We start from the raw sequence: 20,510 nt of genomic DNA, 5'->3' as shown, positions 1-20,510 counted from the left end.
TATACGGAATAAGAAGACATTTAAGGACTGGAGTCGATGCCAGTATAGTTCTTCGTCTACAAATTTCCATAATGACGTTCAAGTTCAGGAAGAACCCAGTCGTTCATGTATTCGTGTTTTTGAATCCTCCTATCCACGGTCTACGAGATGCCAGAGCCTATTTTGTGTCTTGCGGCATAAGAGAGGAACTTAACTTGGCGAGGTCCATCGTTGGCCACAGTCGTGCACTCACTCAGGCTCTTACATACTTGACCACTTTTGAATCGGCAAATCACCCACTCTGTATCGCTTCGGGTACTGAGAAAGAAATGGGTTTAAAAAAAAAAACACATAGTGACAAAAATTTGAATCCAGTCACCAGAGGCTATGAGGCAGCCTGACTAAACAATATTCAACATGCCGCCATTCAGCACGAGTTTTAGTCGTTAGTATGAAAGGTATTGGCTCCGGCGCACCGAGACTGCGCTGGATACAGTGCTGTGAGAAAATGGCCGAGCTGACAATTACATCACCGCGCGCAACATCCACTTACAGTTAACAATGTTAGTTATTTTTTGCGGGTTATACTTATAAAGCGCGTTTATTTTCGCATTATCCTGGTGCCAAACGTCTAAAACAGGGTAGAAATTATGTATATTTATTACATTTCGTAAGGTGGTTTACACGCAATCCAACTACGCTTACCCATCTGGATATACCTGTAAGACTATCAGCATGCATTTTGAAATAGACTTCAGTATTTCGGCGCAACGCACTGGCTGGCACTATAATATTTGGGTTTAGTCCTCCGGCTCTGCTCCGTGCAAAGGCGACCAGGACAAGGCTCGGGCGACTTCTTTCTCTTCCTGGCTGCGTCAGCCCGGCGTAATTGTGTACGCTGCCTTCGTCGATCTCTCCTTTGCTTGTATATTAAAAACTGCGTTAGACACCACAAAGGCTGCCTTCGTTTGCTCGTCTAAAGCTTTTTCATCTGCAAGTACTTGCTGCTGCCTATATGAAGCCATAGCCGCAGGACTGACAAGAAACCCCTGTGAATGGTACGCGGTGACGTCGGGAGACCTCACGCACAGCGCAGTATTTTCTCTCTTCCTTGCGTGCGGCCGTCGTGATGCCACGACTCGCTGTTTCTTTCCATCTCCAAGAGCGGAGGAACCTCCAGACTGTGTGCTAGCGGCAGTCTGGGATCGGGCCTTCTCACAGCTGCATTACTTCTTCCTTCGTCTGTGCTCGCGTCAACAGAAGCTAGAGCCACTGCTGAACCTGCCTCAGCCTACAAACCGAAATTCAGCAGGGTAAGGTTTTTTCAGTTCCACGCATTCGTTTATTTCAATTAGACAGTCACCAAGAACGTCAGACGTTTATAACCCTATGTGTTTAAATACAGATGTATGAGTAGTGCTGGGTCAACTTAGGACAACAGGATGTAAATGCATTGCATGGTCACAGAAGTAGCTGTTATCAATCTGCTTGGTGCTTTCAGGCTAGGTTAAATGAGTGATATGAACATTTTGTCAGAAGTGTTAAAGAAAAAACTGTACATTTGACGAAATGAAAGTTTTTTTTTAATTTTAGAAAATGGTTTGCAAATTACCCAGCAAACACCATCTTGGAAGTAATTTTTTTTTTAGGAAAATGCATAAATATGTTATTTGCTTAAAAACAAACTTCAGTATACACATTAAAGATATGTAACTCACACTAAGCAACTACTACCATGTACTGTATAGCTATGGTGTTGCTAATGATTAAACAGTGCTATAAAGTTTGGTTTATTGATAAGATGTAAAAAATGTGAAAAGGGGGGCAAGCCTTTACTGAAATATTTAGCAAAGCAAAATATTCCCCCATAGGCTTTATTTTATATAGCTGTTTTCTGTAGCAAACACTTTTTTCTTGGTACTTTACAGCTACAGTTACATATTTGTACTGTTTGTACATTTAGCACAGGTGGATTAAGTGACTTACTGGGGTCACACTGAGTTGGCCCAGGGAATTATAATGTCAATTTCAAGGTTTATAGTTTTTGTACTAGTTTTTGTAACATACTGCCACCTTACTGCAACAACAGGAATCTTGCCCAGCAGGTTATAGTATCCATGTGACCAAGTTAACAGAAGCTCAAGGGTAAATTAGAAGCAATTTCAGGTTGTTAAATTTTTTAATGCAATATATGAAATAAGCTGTTTTACTTAATACACTAGTCATAGTATTCTGTAGATTGTAATTCTTTGTGAATTGAATCATATGTGTATTTTAAACGCAATTTAGCTGAATATCTTACAATGCTGATACATGAAACAAATGAAAGCAATCTAATAAGAAACTTAACTTTTTAAAAAATATAATTAAACCTCCTCTTCTCTGGGTTTCTAGCAACACTTTATCAACAGAGAGCCTCAATGTCTGTTGCATCCATATAATCAATGACTCTGTATTGCATACAATGCATTATATAAATTGCAGCGTCACATGTCATTTGGGAAGACAAACTGCAATATACATCATTCACATACACAATTAATTATCAGAAAATTACTAGCAAATTTTATAAATTAGAAGTGTTTATAGAATTCTTCATGTTAAGTGTTCATTTGCCGGGATGCAGGGTTTTGTTTCTAAAAATGTTTTAATTGGTGACCATTTTTTGCTGCTAGTGTACTTCTTTTGTCTTAATTGTAATTGACTTGCAATTTAAGACTCAGAATGTTAAATTACTTTTATTTTCCTTAATTAACAGCCAAACAATAATGAGGTTAAAAAAAGCCAATACATGACCAGCTAACCTGTCAATCACACAATATCTGAAAATAAAAAGGTGAATGTCTTAGTAATGTCGGTCTGCTCAAATCCAGAAAACATTTTGACAGTGATCTTAGAAAAAAGAAAATCAACAGTTTTGGAAATACCTGCTGTGGCAGAATGAGAGCAGCAACAAGCCATGAAATTAAATAAGGTGTTTCATTGACAACAAGAATCACCTAATTAAGGAGCTTGCTGGAGTGAAACTGATTGTGGTCTGAGTCACCGGGTATAAGTGATCATCTGTTTGCTCACTTCACATTTCACTTTTGTGTGGCTGCTATTTAAGGAAAAAATAATCACTTCAGAGGACGAGTCTTGAAAAATATGTCAATTAAAATGAAGAGAAAAGAATTGAATTAACAACAGAAATTAGTCACTGATGAAGAAAGTGGCAGGAATGAAAACCAACAACCAGAATAGCCCTCCAGGATCTGAATTGAGCACCCCTGATTTATTTGTAGAAATAACATTTTTAAACGGAAATTACATTACAGATATCTGCAGGCAGGGAATGAATTGTTTAACAATATTATTTTCACATTTGCCAACTGAAATTTACTATTAACATTATAAATGTATTCTATTACCATTTCAGCATAAGAACGTATAAACACATTTTCTTATGTATAGTTAAAAACAAAAATATGCACACGAAAAAACCTAAGTGACACATTTAGGCCTAAAACTGTTCCTTTGTCTTCCGATGTTGATCTTGTGCAGCATAAAAGTAACCTGTTTGTAATTGAAGTGTTGTATATCAAACATGTGTGCATTTTGTTTAACAAAAGAAATGAATAGCATGCAATACAGTTTATTTCATTGCAATTACAACCTAGATAGATAGATAGTGACAGATTGCTTTCCTCTTTTTTCTTTAGCCCCCTTGCCTTTGGCACAAGTATTCTACATGCCTTCATGGGATTAGCGCAAGCTTGAATGTGTTTAGTGTCCTTACTACTTCTGTACCTATAACAATATATGTTTTTTTTTTTTTTTTTAATAGTATGCTAGGCATGTTTCTCCAATGCATTACCACCGGTCAGGAAGGACATATATACTGCCGAGAAGCTTTCTGTAAAACTCAATTCACATTCTACTTAGCACCAAACCCATGATATCTTCTCGCCAACTCTGGAGGAGATAAGACGCATTGGCATGACTGTATTTTGTGGCTCTTATTCCGACTACAACTACACAGCACAATATTAAACTTAAATGACATGTCATAAAGCAAGACAAAGAAGAGTTGAAAATAAGAAGGAATAGGAACATTATTTAACATACATACATTGTAAACCAATAGGTGTGTGTCGAACACACATTATTATTTATTTACTTGGCTTATATCAACCCATTACTGGGTTAAACAGGTTAAGAAAGCATGTAGATGTTAACTACATCATCATTTTCACCCCATAGGATGGCAGTTTGAGTCTCTGTTAAGTGTTTCTGATCTTCTATATCCAAAGAGATATGATTGTGCACCTAAAAAATTAATAAAAGCAGAGCATTTCACATTTGCAGGCTCTTTATATTTTTTGTTTTCAATAATAATAATAATTCTTATAATTAATAATTATTTGCATTTATATAGCACTTTTCTCATTACTCAAAGTGCTCAGCAATTGTAGGTGAAGGGTCTTGCTCAAGGGCCCAGCAGAGCAGAGTCCCTTTTGGCATTTACAGGATTTGAACCGGCAACCTTCTGATTGCCAGTGCAGATCCCTATAGCCTCAGAGCCACCAACGTAACAGTAAATACAATAAAGGGGGCCCCTGAAGAAGATTTTTAATGGGTTTGCCAGATAAGGCCAGTGAACATCATGGGGTGACACATTTAAAGACTACAGTATATGCAAATTACAAGTTATTAGTTTAAAAGTATGATTATGTAATAGCAATATTAAAGAATAAAGATATCATATGTTTCATTGGCCTATTATACAGTGCTTCACAGACTCGGTCCTGGTGACCCACTGTGACTGCAGGTTGTTGTTCCAACCAGATTCCTAATCAGTGACAACACCAATAACACTGACCTCATTTAATTATCTGGTATTTTTTTCTCTTATTCTACATTCAGAAAATCACATGATTTTTACATTTCTGAGACATATAGAAATATTCCTGCTTTTGCTATAGATTTAAATACTTACTGTAACTCCTTTTGATTTCATTATATTTTGCCCTTTCTCAGTGCAGTTTCCCCCCTTCATTTTATCTTATTAATAACAATTAAAAACAAGCAGAGCAGACACCCGGGTAAACAACACTAACTAATCAAAGGCAGCAACTACTTTAGTGTCAAACACACTAATTAGTAAATAATGGATTAATTAAACAATTAGAACACCTGGAAAGGTAGAATGAAAAGCAAGATAAAAATATTGTTAGAAACAAAACAAAATGCTTGGTACATATATATATATATATATATATATATATATATATATATATATATATATATATATATATATATATATATATATATATATATATATATATATATATAACCAAACTTAGTTTTCTAAGTTCTGTATTGTTCTCAAAACACAGAACTTCAGAAATAACAATCCAGTTAATTAGCCTAGGAGTCCAATTAAAAACTTAAGCTGGTTGGAACAAAAACCTACAGCCACAGTGGGACCCCAGGACCGAGTTTGAGAAACACTGGTTTATTAAATACCAACTTGCTCTCACAGCCAGGATTGCCAGGAATTCCCAGAACAACTGATGCTCAAAAACCGTCTAATGGCGCTAGATGCCAGCTCAATGAATGACGATTTTCTGAATGACCAAAATACACAAAATTAAGTTGAAGAGCGAGTTTGATCTCCCCCTTGCCCTTTGTAGTTTTGAGCGCATTGATGTATATGCCATCAATCCTCATTGGTCTTTCTACAGCAATTTTATAGCATCGACCATTGACCACCGGTGTGTGGTGGGGTGTATGTTGTTTTAGAGCGTGAGGTGTAAGACGATGGGTTTGATAATGCATTTGCAAAATCGCCCCTAACCACGAAAGAATAAACGCACCCCGCCAAATTGATATTTTTACCCGCGGAACCGTTTTAAATATGGTGAAAAACCTGAACATCAGACAACCCTGCTGGCAGCACTGTGAAACGAGCACTGCGAAGAAAGCTCGAGGAATAAATAATCTTGCACTCTTGAAATGTAACTATTTTAATGTAAATACCGCGACCAATGCCTCGAAAGTTCACCCTTTCTCAGTTTATCAGACTTTTTAAAGGGCGCAAACTGTAGTGGTCCGAGAGGTCGCCAGTATTTGTTATATGTTTATATCCATATACTTACAGATTGCATTCTATGTAGTATGTTTAGTAAAATGCCATCCCAAGGGAATGTACGTAGTACTGTATACACTATTAAAAATGATGGTTCTTTACTGGGCTCTGTGGTTAGAACCACTGCTTGACAAAGAAATATTTAATTATGGGATGCGTTCTTTTCATTTAAAGATGTTTTTTCTGAGTTTGGAACAACTTCCTATTATATAGGAAAAAAATTAAATCAAATCTTTAATATACTGTAGGCTGCAAAACACAGATTAGGAAAACCTGGACTTAGCCTGTGTTATTGGAGGTAGAATCATGAGCCATTGGTATTTCTGGAAATTTCAAGTAGATAGGTCTCTTGGGAATCAAAAATGGTCCCCCTTTAGCACTTCCACACTTTTATTTTTAAGGGTGTACAAGGCAAAAACTAGCTCCTCTGAGGCACGCTCATTAACACAACAAAATTTAATCAAAGAGATCAATTTATTTTTGTCTTTAAAACCAGGTGAATTTACTATAATAACTTCTTTCTAACTTAATTGCTACTATTTACACATGTGGCTCCCCAGGACCCTAAATTGGAATGAGTGGGATCAATTAAATGATGGATGACTATAGTAATAATATATTGAATGTTGTGTGGTGTTGTAATTAAAATACTGTATTCTAAATAGCAAAAGTTTGGGTTCATTCTTCCCCTGTGGCCTATAGTAGTATTAACCAAGTCACTTAACATGCTTGTGCTTCTGAAGAATAAATCAAAACAATTGTACCAAAATGTATTGGGATGGTGTTCAGCTATACAAAGATATTGCATAAAATGAAGCTTAGTAATTGGTAATATTTAGATTCATAAAGATGCAGTTGTTTCTTCGTGTACTAGAAAATTGATGGATGTATATTTTCAAAATAATATTAAAGGTGCTTTAGAACTTGTTTGTAACTGACCCTGTCACATTAAATTAGAACATGGTGCAGTTTAAAACATTTTCTTCATCAAGCACAGTTCACTCATCCATTTATATATAATATTTATGCTCAGTTTTCTGTTTCTCTTTTGTTGCTTTACATGTGTATTGTTTTCAGCTCTACTCAGTCTGTGTAAATGCAGGCAGCATTCTGGTTTTGTTGTAGAACAATAATTAAAAGCCTTTAGGGGGTGAGATGTTAGTAGCAATTTATGTGGATTGAAATAATAATGCATGTAAGTATAAAAAAGTCAATTAGTTTACTTACTATAAATATCTACCTGTGTTCTTAAATCGTTTTATCCTATTCTAGGTCGAGGGGAGCTGAAAATATAATGGGCTTAAGAGCAGAACTGACCCAAGCTTTAGAGATTGGATATTTTCCATTACATATACTTTACTGATTTCTCTTAATATTTTCATCATATATGTGTTTTTCAATGTTGTCTTCTGTATATGCACCATAGATGTTTTAGGATTTATCTGACCGTAAACAAATCAGAAGCTTTACACTCTTAAAATGGTTCTAAAATGGCACTCAATAGGCTGTGTGGTTCCTCATAGAACCATTGATTGACAAGCAACCATTTCATTTTGCATGTTAAATTGCATTTTGGGGCTTTAGTGTATCCTATACACTAACAGATCTAGAAAACCTGAACTAGACTGATATTGGACTCATTAAGAGTCCTTTGAAAACCAGGAACCCATGCAGTGATATCTCACAAATCTGTTATGCAAGGCCTGTGGAGCATCTAAATAAATCTTTCAGGAAACTTCACCTTGATAGTTATTTTGGAGACCAAATGTTTTCCCTATGGCATTGCTCTGAAGCACCACTCTGTCTCTTCTAGTGTCTCAACCCTGCCAACTTCTTCTCACTACAGATTCACTTGTTTATACTCAAGGCAGTCTGCATGTGTATTGAGTAAATAGAAAGCTACAAAGGTTTTCACAAGCTCTTTTCGTTGGTGTAATTAATTCTGAAAGGAGTAACTCCTTTTAGAGAAGTACTCCGTGTATCCCTGAACTACAATCTATCTGCATCTAGTATTCTCAGAATTCACTCAGCTTTCGGGAATACATTTTGTCTCACACCCGATGATGGACTGGCGCCTTGCCCAGGTGTTGTTCCTGCTGCCTTGCACCCTATGGTTGCATAGGATAGGCCCCAGATGCCCCACAAATCTGCCCAGCATAAATAGGTTAGGAAAATAGGTGGATGGATGGATAGATTTTGACAGTCTTACACTAAGATGCTGCCTTCAGAAACCATGATTCTTTTTATACTACCTTTAATATATTTGCTGTTGTGGAGCATTTACTTCATTGACGAATCTGAAATTGTAAAACTGGCTCTCATGCCATATGGTCATTTGGTATTTGTTAACAACGTCGAAAATGTTTAGCAGTCCTGTAACGATTAAACTCAAGGAGGATGAAGTTCAGTTTTTATCCATACATAAAAAAGAATGAATCTATAGTAAAGTAGGCTTAGTGATCCGCTATAAATAACAGTTTGCCCGAAATTTTAGTTTTTAAAGTAAAACCATCTCGAGATCGATTTATACTGTGAATTTCTTCGGTGTACGAGTAGCTTTGATTTCAACTATGTGCATAATACTACGTTTATTTTATGAGGCATGAGTGAGATACAGTGCACGAAGTATCAAGGTATCGTCCGACTCCCTGTCTTCTCTTCCCTAAAGGCCAGATTTAAGAAGGAAACTCCTGTCGAGGTTACGATACCTGGATGGGCGCGGTTTGCATGTTTCTCTTTCTCCTTTGACGTGTATGCCAGAGGAGGGTCGGAGGGTGAGTCTGCGATTAAGTTAAGAATGCAGAATGGATTTCTATGCTTTAATTCGCATTCGAAAGCAAGACGGGGTTGCTGGATGCTTCACATTTTACAGGGAACTTTTTTCAGTCGCTACTTTTTATTTTTCCTCTGTAGTGTTCGGTGTTGTTCTGCAACATCTTCGAAGGGAAGCGTACGGGCGGTTGAGTGTAATCCTTGCTCCAGACTCAGTTATCCGCATTAAAACGAAATGACTGGTGACAATGAGAATATGTTTAAGAATCGAAATTAAGATACAATTGAAACATGCTGAATTTTTTTGCGAATATAAACAAACAATTAAATAAGTAAATAAATAGGCGACGTTTAAGAAAACAGATGACGGGTAAACTTAAAGAAATATGTCACTTTACATGTTCTTCTCTGTCCCTCCAGCATTTCCACCTGAAATTGTAGTTGACCTCACATACTGAAAAGACTTTCAGTTATCCGCATATGAAACTTCATTTAGCTAAGTAAGAGCGCTGCAGGCTTTTGCAAATACAATGTAAAACATTCCTCCATCCATCCATCCATTTTCCAACCCGCTATATCCTAACTACAGGGTCACGGAGGTCTGCTGGAGCCAATCCCAGCCAACACAGGGCGCAAGGCAGGAAACAAACCCCGGGCAGAGCGCCAACCCACCGCAGGTAAAACATTCAAACTGTAGTAAAAGGCGAATACATTCCTGACAACACCACTAAATATGTTCACAGAAATGAAACATTTAAATACTTTATAGTGCTTTCTATACTTGATTGGCTGATGCCTTTATACAATTTGTTTAATTTGTCCAATTTGGTTACATTTATCTTGTTTTTTCAAGTTCGACCATTAGGAAGGTGCAGTGACTTGCTCATATCGCTACAGTGCTGTAGCAGCGGGATTTGAATCCACAGCCTTAAGATTTAAAGTGGAAATCCTTACCCCCTGCGCCTTTATTCAGTGAAATGTCACACCAAGACACATTACAAGCACAGAGCTACAGTACGTTTTTAATTTGCACACGAGAGATAAAAGACTTGCTCAAGCTTGGTCAGAGGAGAGGATTGAACCTGCAATGCCGTGTAAATTATATGATACTGCCTGTATGAAATTATGTATGATATTCATTTAGAACTGAAATCGGTTATTTCAGCTCAGGATCAGGAATTCCAAAATAAAATAAATGAAGAGTATAATAATAATAATAATAATAATAATAATAAAAAGAGCCTGCTAACAGAAAAGACGAAAGCAAACTTAACTCTTTCAATGACTGTTATGTAGAAGAGAATCGTTTTGTGTAAATGAACGTGGTCCGTAAAGAACTGGCATCTTGTCTAGTGACAGGCCTTACTTATGGCGACACTAATGCTTTAATGTAAGAAGCTGTTTCAGACAATAGATTGAATGTATGAATGACATTCCAAGTGAATTGAACATGTTCTCAGGCCACAACACTTGTAATGTTATTCGGAATGTCTTCAGGCGTCATTGCGCCCTTCAATATTAATGTCATTTATATTTTTGCCAATTTACTGCCGGTTAAATATTGTTTAATTTAATTGTTGTTATTTGCGTATTTACATACAGAGACATTTATGTTGCTTCTGTTTAAGACACTGAAAGTGGGACAGAAAATGAGTGGGTAGATGTTTTCAAAAAATATATAGACTGATTTATATTTCTGAGAATATAGAAAAAGTGTTTCCGTTTGAATTTGACATGAAATACGAGCAGCCTAAAATACATTTCTCATCCTTTATATATACAGGATCTATAAAAATCTTCTGAAAGTGTTGAAAAAAACTGGTGAAAATTTTGAATTAGAAGATCTTGCGTGTTGCTTTTGACAGAAAAGGCTTTCACTTTTATTTTTCACCAAATAAAATCTCGTACACAGAATGCCAGTTTGCAGTAGTAAAGTTTTATTTCCTGTTTGCCCCATTACGTTTTTTATAATTTGTCTGGTTAAGCCTTGGTCAGTTTTTGGTCGCAATTGTGTTATCATTCCACAATGAGATTTCTTTGAAAACGATACTCCGTATCAGTGTCATCGAGCAATACCTCGGTATTGAAGAATGCTGAAAGCCTTAAGAATCTTTTGTTTTTTGCACTTCAGCTTCAGTTGTGTGCCATTAAGATTACTATTATTAGCAGTATGATTATAATTATCGTTACATAATTATAGATGTTGCTTCTTGGTAAAGGTTTAAGTTCTCAATGGTGTGCAGAAGTCTCTAAAACGGATTATGCAAAATTGTATTACCAACACCTATATGCTTATAAATGAAAGAAGTATAGTAGAGTATTTATATAGCTGAAATTCATTATGTATAAAACAAGACGATATTGGTTCCTTTATTGGGTATTTCTGACAATTTTTCTGGATATTGGAAGGACTTACACTAAATGATAATGTACACCACTCTGGGCTTATAAAAGTTCTATTTTAAAGTCATTAAATGAAAGCTAACATCTCATCAACAGCTTTGCTAACTACCACATGAAATAAAATCTAAACAATAAGTTGAAATCCAGATGCTAGAGAAGCGCGTTCCTTTTACTTTACAAGTGTTTTTTAAAGTGCTGATGTTCAACATGAGATTATTGAAGTATTCAAACTCCCCTTATGAGTGAGTGTTATCTTTTTTGAAAATGTTTTCTGCAGATAATATTACACACACACACACACATATTTGCAGTGCTTCCCGCATCATGTCAGCTGCATCAGCACACATTGTGTAAGGGTATTTAATAGCAACACAAGAAAAGAAAAGCTTAAATGTACAGGTATTTTAACAAAAAAAAAAATAGTTAAGCATGTTTAAATTACCGTACTGGGTTAGAAATGCTGGGTATCGTGGAGGTCGAGTTTTTAGCTGAAAATAAACGATTTGGAATGAAATCTGTCGCACACCCTGCATCGCAAAGGCAACCTTTCCTTCTCATGGGGACAAAAAGATTTATTTTTTAACCCTTGAATTTAGTTTTGACTACGTTAACATTTGTATTGATACAATTAAAAAAAAAACTTTCACCCCACGCACCTGAAGATAACTAGTTCTGCGTAGGTTTCCATATACTGTACAGTATTATGTACTTAATCTTAGTACAACTTTTGGTCGGTGGGAAAGAAACTTATAGTCAACAAACCTGTGTTCTCGACTACTGCAAGTTTTACACTGTGAGAGATTTTTAAATGTTTATTTTACAATAAATTACTGGGGTTTGCAGTAGTTTGCTTGCTGTTATTTTCATGTGGTGAAAAATCTCACAGTGAAGTGGTATCACTTTCGAAAACATCAAAATTACAATACAGTGAAGTTGTAAAGATTGAGAAGATATAATATTTAATAGCGTATAAGAAACTAAGGAGTCAATTTTGGTTCATCTTGTGAATGTACAGGAAAGCATGAATTAAGAAGTAAAACGTGTCAATTAAGGGTGTGTAAAACGTCTATGTGCTCGATATAGTGCTTTCTGAATTCTGCTACATAACACACCTTTTAAAAGAGCAAAGAATGTGTTGATGAAGAAAAGCGATTAAGAATAAGAATTTGAAAAAAAAAAAGATTGTGAAAATAGTTGTGTAATAGATTTCGAATGTAAATAATACAACATAATGGAAGGTACAAGGGATTTCTCGAATTTTCTAATACGGGAGACTAATTTCGCTAATAAACAAATCCTAGTGTATTGTTAAGGCAGCATAAATGGGAATATGACCTCTTATCTAATTATTAGTTAATAATAATAATAATAATAATAATGACCAGTAATGATTATATGGTTCACATCGCCTTATATAGTGCATAACACTTGAATTGCTTATCACCTGAAATGTAATAAACACCATTTCAAAGTGTTGAGGCAAAACCTTTTATAAGTAAGTTTTATCAATTAATGCAACTTATTTCAAGTTGGCCATCGCTGTAACATTTTTTTCAGATCGTCTATGTATTACTATGGTTAATGACCTTCAATTTAAGATTAATTTTAAACAAAAGAGGGCAATATGTGTCAAGTTATCCGTTAATTCAGTTGGGTGCGTATAAAAGAAGCCGATGTCATCCGCTTTGAGGGAGGGGGTTAGTATTTTTTTTTATTGAACACTAGTTTGTCTTAAAAGATCAACAGATTACTTATATAAATATTAGTTTGAGTTTATTGTGAATGACGTTTACTAAAACTAAAGAAAATGGTGCGGGAACGCGATTCATTATTTGTTTTACATAATATGTAGTCAGCCTTTTTCTTTTCTTAACAGTTCTTTATACAAATACAAATATACATTGTGAATAAACATGCTAGGAATGTGCAAATTTAGACAGGCATCCTATGTGGTATAAAAATTAGTTTCTATCTTTTTGCAACTAAATTATTACCACCTATTAAATTATCGTATGTGTTTGATGAGAAGAGCTTGTAATCAGCGTATATCTGCTGTTTTGCCTCAAAAGTGTTTCTCAGGATAATATTTGCATCAAAAAACTTCATTCAGGTTATTTATTCATTAATTGTTTATTTATTTATGTATGTCGTTATGGGACTTCAGCTGACTGGTCATTTATTGAACTCGAATACTTTAGACAAATTCAACAATGTTTGCTAAAATTATCTTTTTTTTTGGTAATCTTTGTTCGTTAGTAATATACAGAATCGAATGTATTTCATTTCAGTATAGGCAAACACCAAGGATTCATTTTTTGAATATGAAAAAAATCAGTTATTTTGTACTTTACTTAACCTTTTATATACAGATTATGATGGCATCCTTTGAACTGCATATGCAAAGTTAATACGATCTTGATACACATTCCGTCTGAACCATTTTAAATATAATTAATAGTACCGATTATGAGTTTTCTGCATTTCATGTGTGTCTTTCTTTTTTTGTGGGATGAAACAAACTGATAAGTGTACATAATTTTGTTTAAAAACTAGCGGTAATAACTACTAAAACAATACTTTTTTTCAATAAAATAATACAAATATATGTAGTTTAAAACATTTAAGACTGTTTCTGATTCAACAAACTTTTATATGAAAATAAAACTTTTTTTTGGCTATACTTTATAGGAATTGCATAACACCACGACCTTGAATCAACATACATTTAACACATTTAGATGTAATATTATTTATATGTGTAAACAAACATATAGGGAACTGACTGACAAGTATAACATTCTAGTGCATGATCAGAAGAGTTTCTTTTTTATTGCAGCATGCAGGTTAATTCAAAAGAACATTAAGAAAAATGGTATCTAACAGATTGTTCTTTGAACGAGTAACTTTGTGTACGATAGTCCAATTAAGTGCATTTGTTGTATACTTTTATTCAATCCTGAGTATTTCTTCTATATATTCAGTTTAGATAGCTATTAATATTTATAAATTACTGGCTTAGTCGGCGTAATTAGCCATCTGTAAATTGAGTTCTGTAAAGGTTTTGCGGTAACATATTTTAAAAGTTTAACCGGTAGTTTTTTTTTTCTTTGTTCTCTTTTTCATTTAAAATCTAAGGCAAATATGATTAAATCTTAGCGCTGTTTGATCTGGTATTTAAAAAAAGATGGGCCATTCTAAAAACAGGCTTTAGAATTTTACTATGTATTAACGGCAAACGGAGTTTTCAGACGTGTTGTAGTGTCTTCTGTTTACACGATTTGTACGGTAATTTTATTAGTAATTATTTATTATAGGCGATTATAAAATTAAAAATCGAGCAATGCATTATTTAAATTAGGACGCTGAACGATAATAAACGTTAGTCTGAGAAAGAATAATCATATAAAACGTTATTTATTGTAATGATTAAATACACTTAATAATAAAACGTTTTATTTAATCTATCCCAGTTTTATACATATTTGATGTTCTCAAGAGCTTTATTTATCGTCGGAGAGTTAGTGTTCTTAGCAGTATTTAATACATTGTTTAGATTCAAAATATCCGTAGCATTTTGCTTGTTAATAAATGATTAATTTGTTTTACATGAAAGAAAACCTATTGGCTAAAAACGACTTACACTTTTTTTAGATGCTATACATTTACACTTTACATTTAACGAGACTAATTATACACTTCATTGTCTAAAGAAACTAGTTAGGATTTACGTATTAATGAGGTTTTGATTTTAGTTTCCATTTAAAGTAATGCATTTACTCTTCATTTATATGTTTTTGAATAAAAGTATAAGTTTTAATGTCTTCCTTACTTCAATGAAAATTGTCATAAAAAACGGAATGAAATTCAAAATGAGTAACACAAAAGACTCGAGTCTGTAATTGTTGTCAGTAAAATAATTCTGTAATGTGAAATATTTTGCTCAAGGAAACGTGGCACTTCATAGCTTCGCGGGAACACTTCCTTCTCGAGGTTATTTCACAGAGAAAGTTTTTAAAAAATACATTACTTTAGCCTATTTATGTAATAATAGAAATATTAATTACATAACCAAAGTAAATAACCGAAGTCATCCACCCATCCATTTTCGTACCAATCCAGTTCACCGTCGGAGTTCAGTATAGCGTAGGGCAACAAAGAAATAATACTTGGCAAACCTTTTTTGTTTATCGATGGTTTTATGACGAAGAAATTGAGTAAGTTTGGTTCCTGCATTGCGTTTGGTGCTGGCGGGAAAGTTCTGAACTCATAAAACCTTGATCAATCGTGTCTGAGAATATTATGTAAGATTTTAGTATCGATAGGAGGTGGATTTCGTACGTGTTACCCTAGGATAAGAACTTTGATAGATTTCCATTGCACTTTCTTGTACTCCGTTAGTCTGAATCAAAACGTCAGTGAATCACATTCTCAAGTGTGTGGAGGAGTTGTTAAGAAACTAGTGAGTAGAATCTAACTTTCTAACTCGTCAGCCGCACGTTTTTTAGTGTCCCACCCACAAATTAATTCAGATGTTATCGCATTGGTCCAAACGAATTTATTTGCGCTACATTTTTTTTTTTGTGCTTGGCACATTAGAGTTACTCCGGTGTTTTGCTTTCGTCCGTTTCTCTCTCACTTCTTTTTCATGGTCATATTTAATATCTGAGACATATAACATTTTAAAATGGTCATATTTTAATTTTTGAGCAACGGACTGATTTGCGCTCGATGTCACATGCTCGGTGTCCTAAACTGGAATAAGTGGTTTTGAGAAAATGAATTAATGGATATATAGATGAAAGACTGAGTCAAAGAAAATAAGATGGATGGAAATGTTATATTTTGTTTTATGTGGAATTACATAATTATAATCACAATATATTAAATAGGTTTAACGATATTGCAGTTTTAGGTTTGTTGGAGTAATACCGAATATTTTTGCGGTTATGTTCTTCTAATTAACCTAATGAGTTTCCCCAGTGTATTTTTACAATTTATTAACGTTTTAAATCATAAAGCAATGTAGTGATGCGTTCTTGACATCCATTAAATAAAAGCAAAGACTTTACCTACGCAAGTGTTTTGATATATATATACCGGTGTGTGTGTGTGTGTGTGTGTGTGTATATATATATGTATGTATGTATGTATGTATGTGTGTGTGTGTGTGTGTGTGTGTGTGTGTGTGTGTGTATGTATATATATATATATATATATATATATATATATATATATATATATATGTATATATATATATATATATATATGTATATATATATATATATATATATGTATATATGTGTGTGTGTATACACATATATATGTATACATATATATTTTAAAATTTAAATTGTTGTACATTCCTTTAAATTTATTAAAAAGGAATGTTTTTATCTTTCTTGTTTTTGAAAGCGTTACCAAATAAGTGCACGATCTCAAACCCCGCACCCTCCAAATCCACATCCGATCTGTCTAAGCAATCTATGTATATATCAACACCGTTGCATTTAGGTCTTTTTCTCAGTAACTTGGATCTTGAGGGAATGAGTTTTAAAGCTTACACAGGTAGAAAGGTTTTTTTTACATAAATGTGGACAACATCATATACCTGATTTACGGCACTTTTTAATTTAGCAGGTTGCAGAATGTGTGCAGAATGGCAGTACGTTCATCAATAGTTTAGCTGTAAGTAACCGGATATAATGCTGTTATTCCGAGAGGCTAAGGTTAATGTTTTGAGTTGTGACACTGTGAGAATAATTTGGCATGCGTCAAGTTTATAAAAGCCGTACAATAAAGCTTATCAAACCTCTCTTCACTACCTATCCATCAATCTATCCAGTTTCTGAATCATGGGGACAGCAGCATCAGGCACAACCCATAGACCAACTCTGGGCAGGGCATCAATTTGTCATAGGGCACACATACGTATCAGCCTTCACCTGTATGGACAATGCATAGTTTTTTTCCCCCTCTTACACGAGTGTAAGATAAATAAAAACATTATGCAGCATGCATTGTCTGTACTTCGCAAGATCTTGGAAATTCAGCTTATTTCGAATATAACATAGGCCTATTTGATAGACTAATCTACTGATAACGATTTCAGAATACTGAAGTAACCTTATAATTTCAGTTGATTATTGAGAGCTTTGACTTTACCTTCTAATACTTCTTAAGGTAAACGGATGCAATGTTGTGCAAAATGGTAGATTAAGTAAAGATTCTGAGCAGTTACTTTTTAAAGGGTGCCCCCATTTGATAGAATAACACTTATCAGGAACGTTTGTATCCGCTAGCTTCTTGTGGCCCTCTAAGGGTGAAATATTCATCATCGCAAACTCTCTAGCGAGGAAGGCGGGTGATATATACCTGGATGCCAACTGATATCTGTATCTAGACAAAGTGTATTTGTATTTTATCGATTCATTGCAGACTACTGATAAATGTCACAGGAGGCAATACAAGATATATCCTTATTTGTTGGTAACATGGGGGAGCTATTCTCAGTTTTAATGATGTCTGATGTTTTCATTTCTGAGGAGATTTCAGATTAAATTATGAATAATCATGATATTGGTTGAATTTATTTTAAATTTAATAACAAGAGTGCAATTTTAAGTAAGAACATCTCACAGATTATAACCAAAGTAATAGGTACAGTATAGTTAATGAAGAACATTCATGTTTATAAAGCACAAGCGATAATTTGTGAATAACCCTGTATTTATTTATTTATTTTGCCCAATGAGAGAACTTTCAATGTTTAACGGGAAAAGAGCAGGGGATTGTTAAAGTTGTCCGAGCGGGTTTGTGTGCCTCGAATGTCCCTAATGTAATACCTTGTCTGTGTTGTATGTGTCTGTCTCCAGATCTCGCGAGAACGACGGCGTGGCTGGCTGGCGGTGGGGTTGCAGCAGGCAGGCAGAGGGAGAGAAGGCAGGCAGGCAGCATCATGGCGGACAGAGACAGTGGAAGCGAGCAAGGAGGAGCAGCTACGGGCCCGGGCGCCGGTTCCTTACACCCGGGGGCGGGAGGGGTGGGCTCGGCTTCCGGACTGCAGCACGAGACACAGGAGCTTGCTTCCAAGCGGGTCGACATCCAGAACAAGCGCTTCTATTTGGACGTGAAGCAGAATGCAAAGGGCCGCTTCCTGAAGATTGCCGAGGTCGGGGCCGGGGGCAACAAGAGCCGCCTCACACTCTCCATGTCAGTAGCCGTGGAGTTTCGCGACTACCTGGGGGACTTTATCGAGCACTATGCCCAGCTCGGGCCTAGCAACCCGGACATGGCCCAGGACGAGCCCAGACGGGCGCTAAAGAGTGAGTTTCTGGTGCGGGAGAACCGAAAATACTATATGGATCTCAAGGAAAACCAGAGAGGTCGGTTTCTGAGGATTCGCCAGACCGTAAACCGGGGGCCCGGCTTAGGCTCCACGCAGGGCCAAACTATCGCCCTCCCTGCACAGGGACTCATTGAGTTTCGCGACGCCTTGGCAAAGCTGATCGACGATTATGGGGTGGAGGAGGAGCCCGCTGAGTTGCCCGAGGGCACCTCCTTGACTGTGGATAACAAGCGGTTCTTCTTCGATGTGGGCTCCAATAAGTATGGGGTGTTCATGAGAGTGAGCGAGGTGAAACCCACCTATCGCAATTCCATCACTGTCCCCTATAAAGTATGGGCCAAATTTGGGAACACTTTCTGTAAATACTCCGAGGAGATGAAGAAAATCCAGGAGAAGCAGAAGGAGAAAAGGGCATCTGAGCTCCAACAACAGCAAGAAGTCCATGGGGATGATGGGGACGAAGATTGATAACTGTAGAAGAGCAAAAATACAAAAAATAACAAAAAGAGGAAAATACAAAAAATAAACGTTACTGTAAAAAAAGAGAGAATAAACTGTAACTGTTTAACTCCAAGGGAGCACCACCCACCAATCCTCCACAAACTGACAGTTAAGACTTGCTAGCACCCATCGCTGGATGTTGTCCACTTATCCACCATTTAAACAGTAAGCAGCTGCTAAAAACAAAGTAATAACATTATATATGAACTGTGTTTCCTACTTGATTAAATGATAAAAACTGAGTGTTTATTTCCCTAATTAACCGAGAACTTTTGTACACATTCAAGCTATTATTAAAAAAGTGTTTGCAATGGTCAGATAATATTGCAGAAATATATGAAAAATGAGTCCTTTACATGTGAGCTAACATTTGACTTTAGCACAAAAAGATATTTTAAAACATATAAAAATAATATTTTCATTTTTTTCATTTTCTTACCAAATTTCAAACCATAAGGAGGTTATTATAGTATATCTGACACCCTCTATACCTGTGATTAGAGATGTGTATATATATATATATATATATGAGGGCTAGGCATGCTGTGTGTCTGAGCTTTGTTTAAATGTTATGCAGAAGTCTGTAGAGTAAGGTACATAGGTTAATTCATGCAAGGAAAAGTGCTCTCTTTTTATACAATATGCATTGCATCTGGTCCTTAAACTTATTTTAAAAAAAAAAATCCGGATAAAAGTACTGGTCAGTGGAACTTCTGTGAACATGAAGAAAATTATTAAAAAGGCATTTAAATGAATATTGCTAAGTTGTTTGATTTTTACACTTAAGCAAAACAAACAAACAAACAAAAAAACAGTAAATAGTAAACAAAAGCAAAACTTGTGTAAGCTTGTTGTTATGCCTTGTGTATGAAAATGTACCTGTAAGACCCTAAATGTTTCTGATGTCTGAATAGCAAGTTCAGTGTTGGCACGCAGCAGTTTCCTAGGCAAGTGCATTCGTAGAAACGTTTATGAAAACCTGTACCTATTTTGTGTTTGTATATGTGTATGTATATACATATATATAACAAACCATGGTAATCAGTTGCAAAAATGGCTAACTGAAAAGTTTAATAATAATGATTTTGTGAATCACATGTATTTAATGTATAAATATTCCCACGTTTTTTGTGGGTTTAATAAATTGACATTCACACAGAAATAAACCATTTCTTATTGTCGTATCACGTGTGAGAAAACTGCTGCATGCGTACTGTACATGAGCATCCTCCGAACATTTAGACAACCTGGTGCCTTATAATCTGTACATGTTTATATGCTGGTTCAGTTCTTTGGAATGCTCTGTTTTGGGTATCTGGTTGTTTTTTTGTAGCACAAATGATGGCAGTAGCAGGATAATTACTAACCAGAAAAGGGAGA

General features: G+C 35.4%; 1 protein-coding gene across 1 annotated transcript; it reads left to right on the top strand.

The window, feature by feature from the left end:
• The first annotated feature begins 1,102 nt into the window (after positions 1-1,102).
• Positions 1,103-19,885, top strand: puraa (purine-rich element binding protein Aa). Its single transcript, XM_039774465.1, has 2 exons — positions 1,103-1,292; positions 18,157-19,885. Exon 2 carries the CDS (start codon positions 18,240-18,242, stop codon positions 19,095-19,097), a length of 858 nt encoding a protein of 285 aa, XP_039630399.1. The 5' UTR covers positions 1,103-1,292; positions 18,157-18,239; the 3' UTR covers positions 19,098-19,885.
• Positions 19,886-20,510: the final 625 nt, after the last annotated feature.

The sequence above is a fragment of the Polypterus senegalus genome, chromosome 13, assembly GCF_016835505.1.
Source record: "Polypterus senegalus isolate Bchr_013 chromosome 13, ASM1683550v1, whole genome shotgun sequence".
In the NCBI taxonomy this organism is placed as follows: Eukaryota; Metazoa; Chordata; class Cladistia; order Polypteriformes; family Polypteridae; genus Polypterus; species Polypterus senegalus.
The sequence above is the reverse complement of the archived record's forward strand: the minus strand, read 5'-3'. Positions and strand labels throughout refer to the sequence as shown.

What these genes read in the sequence shown, in the direction of transcription:
- puraa (XM_039774465.1), top strand. Translation starts at nt 18,240, where the DNA reads ATGGCGGACAGAGACAGTGGAAGCGAGCAAGGAGGAGCAGCTACGGGC.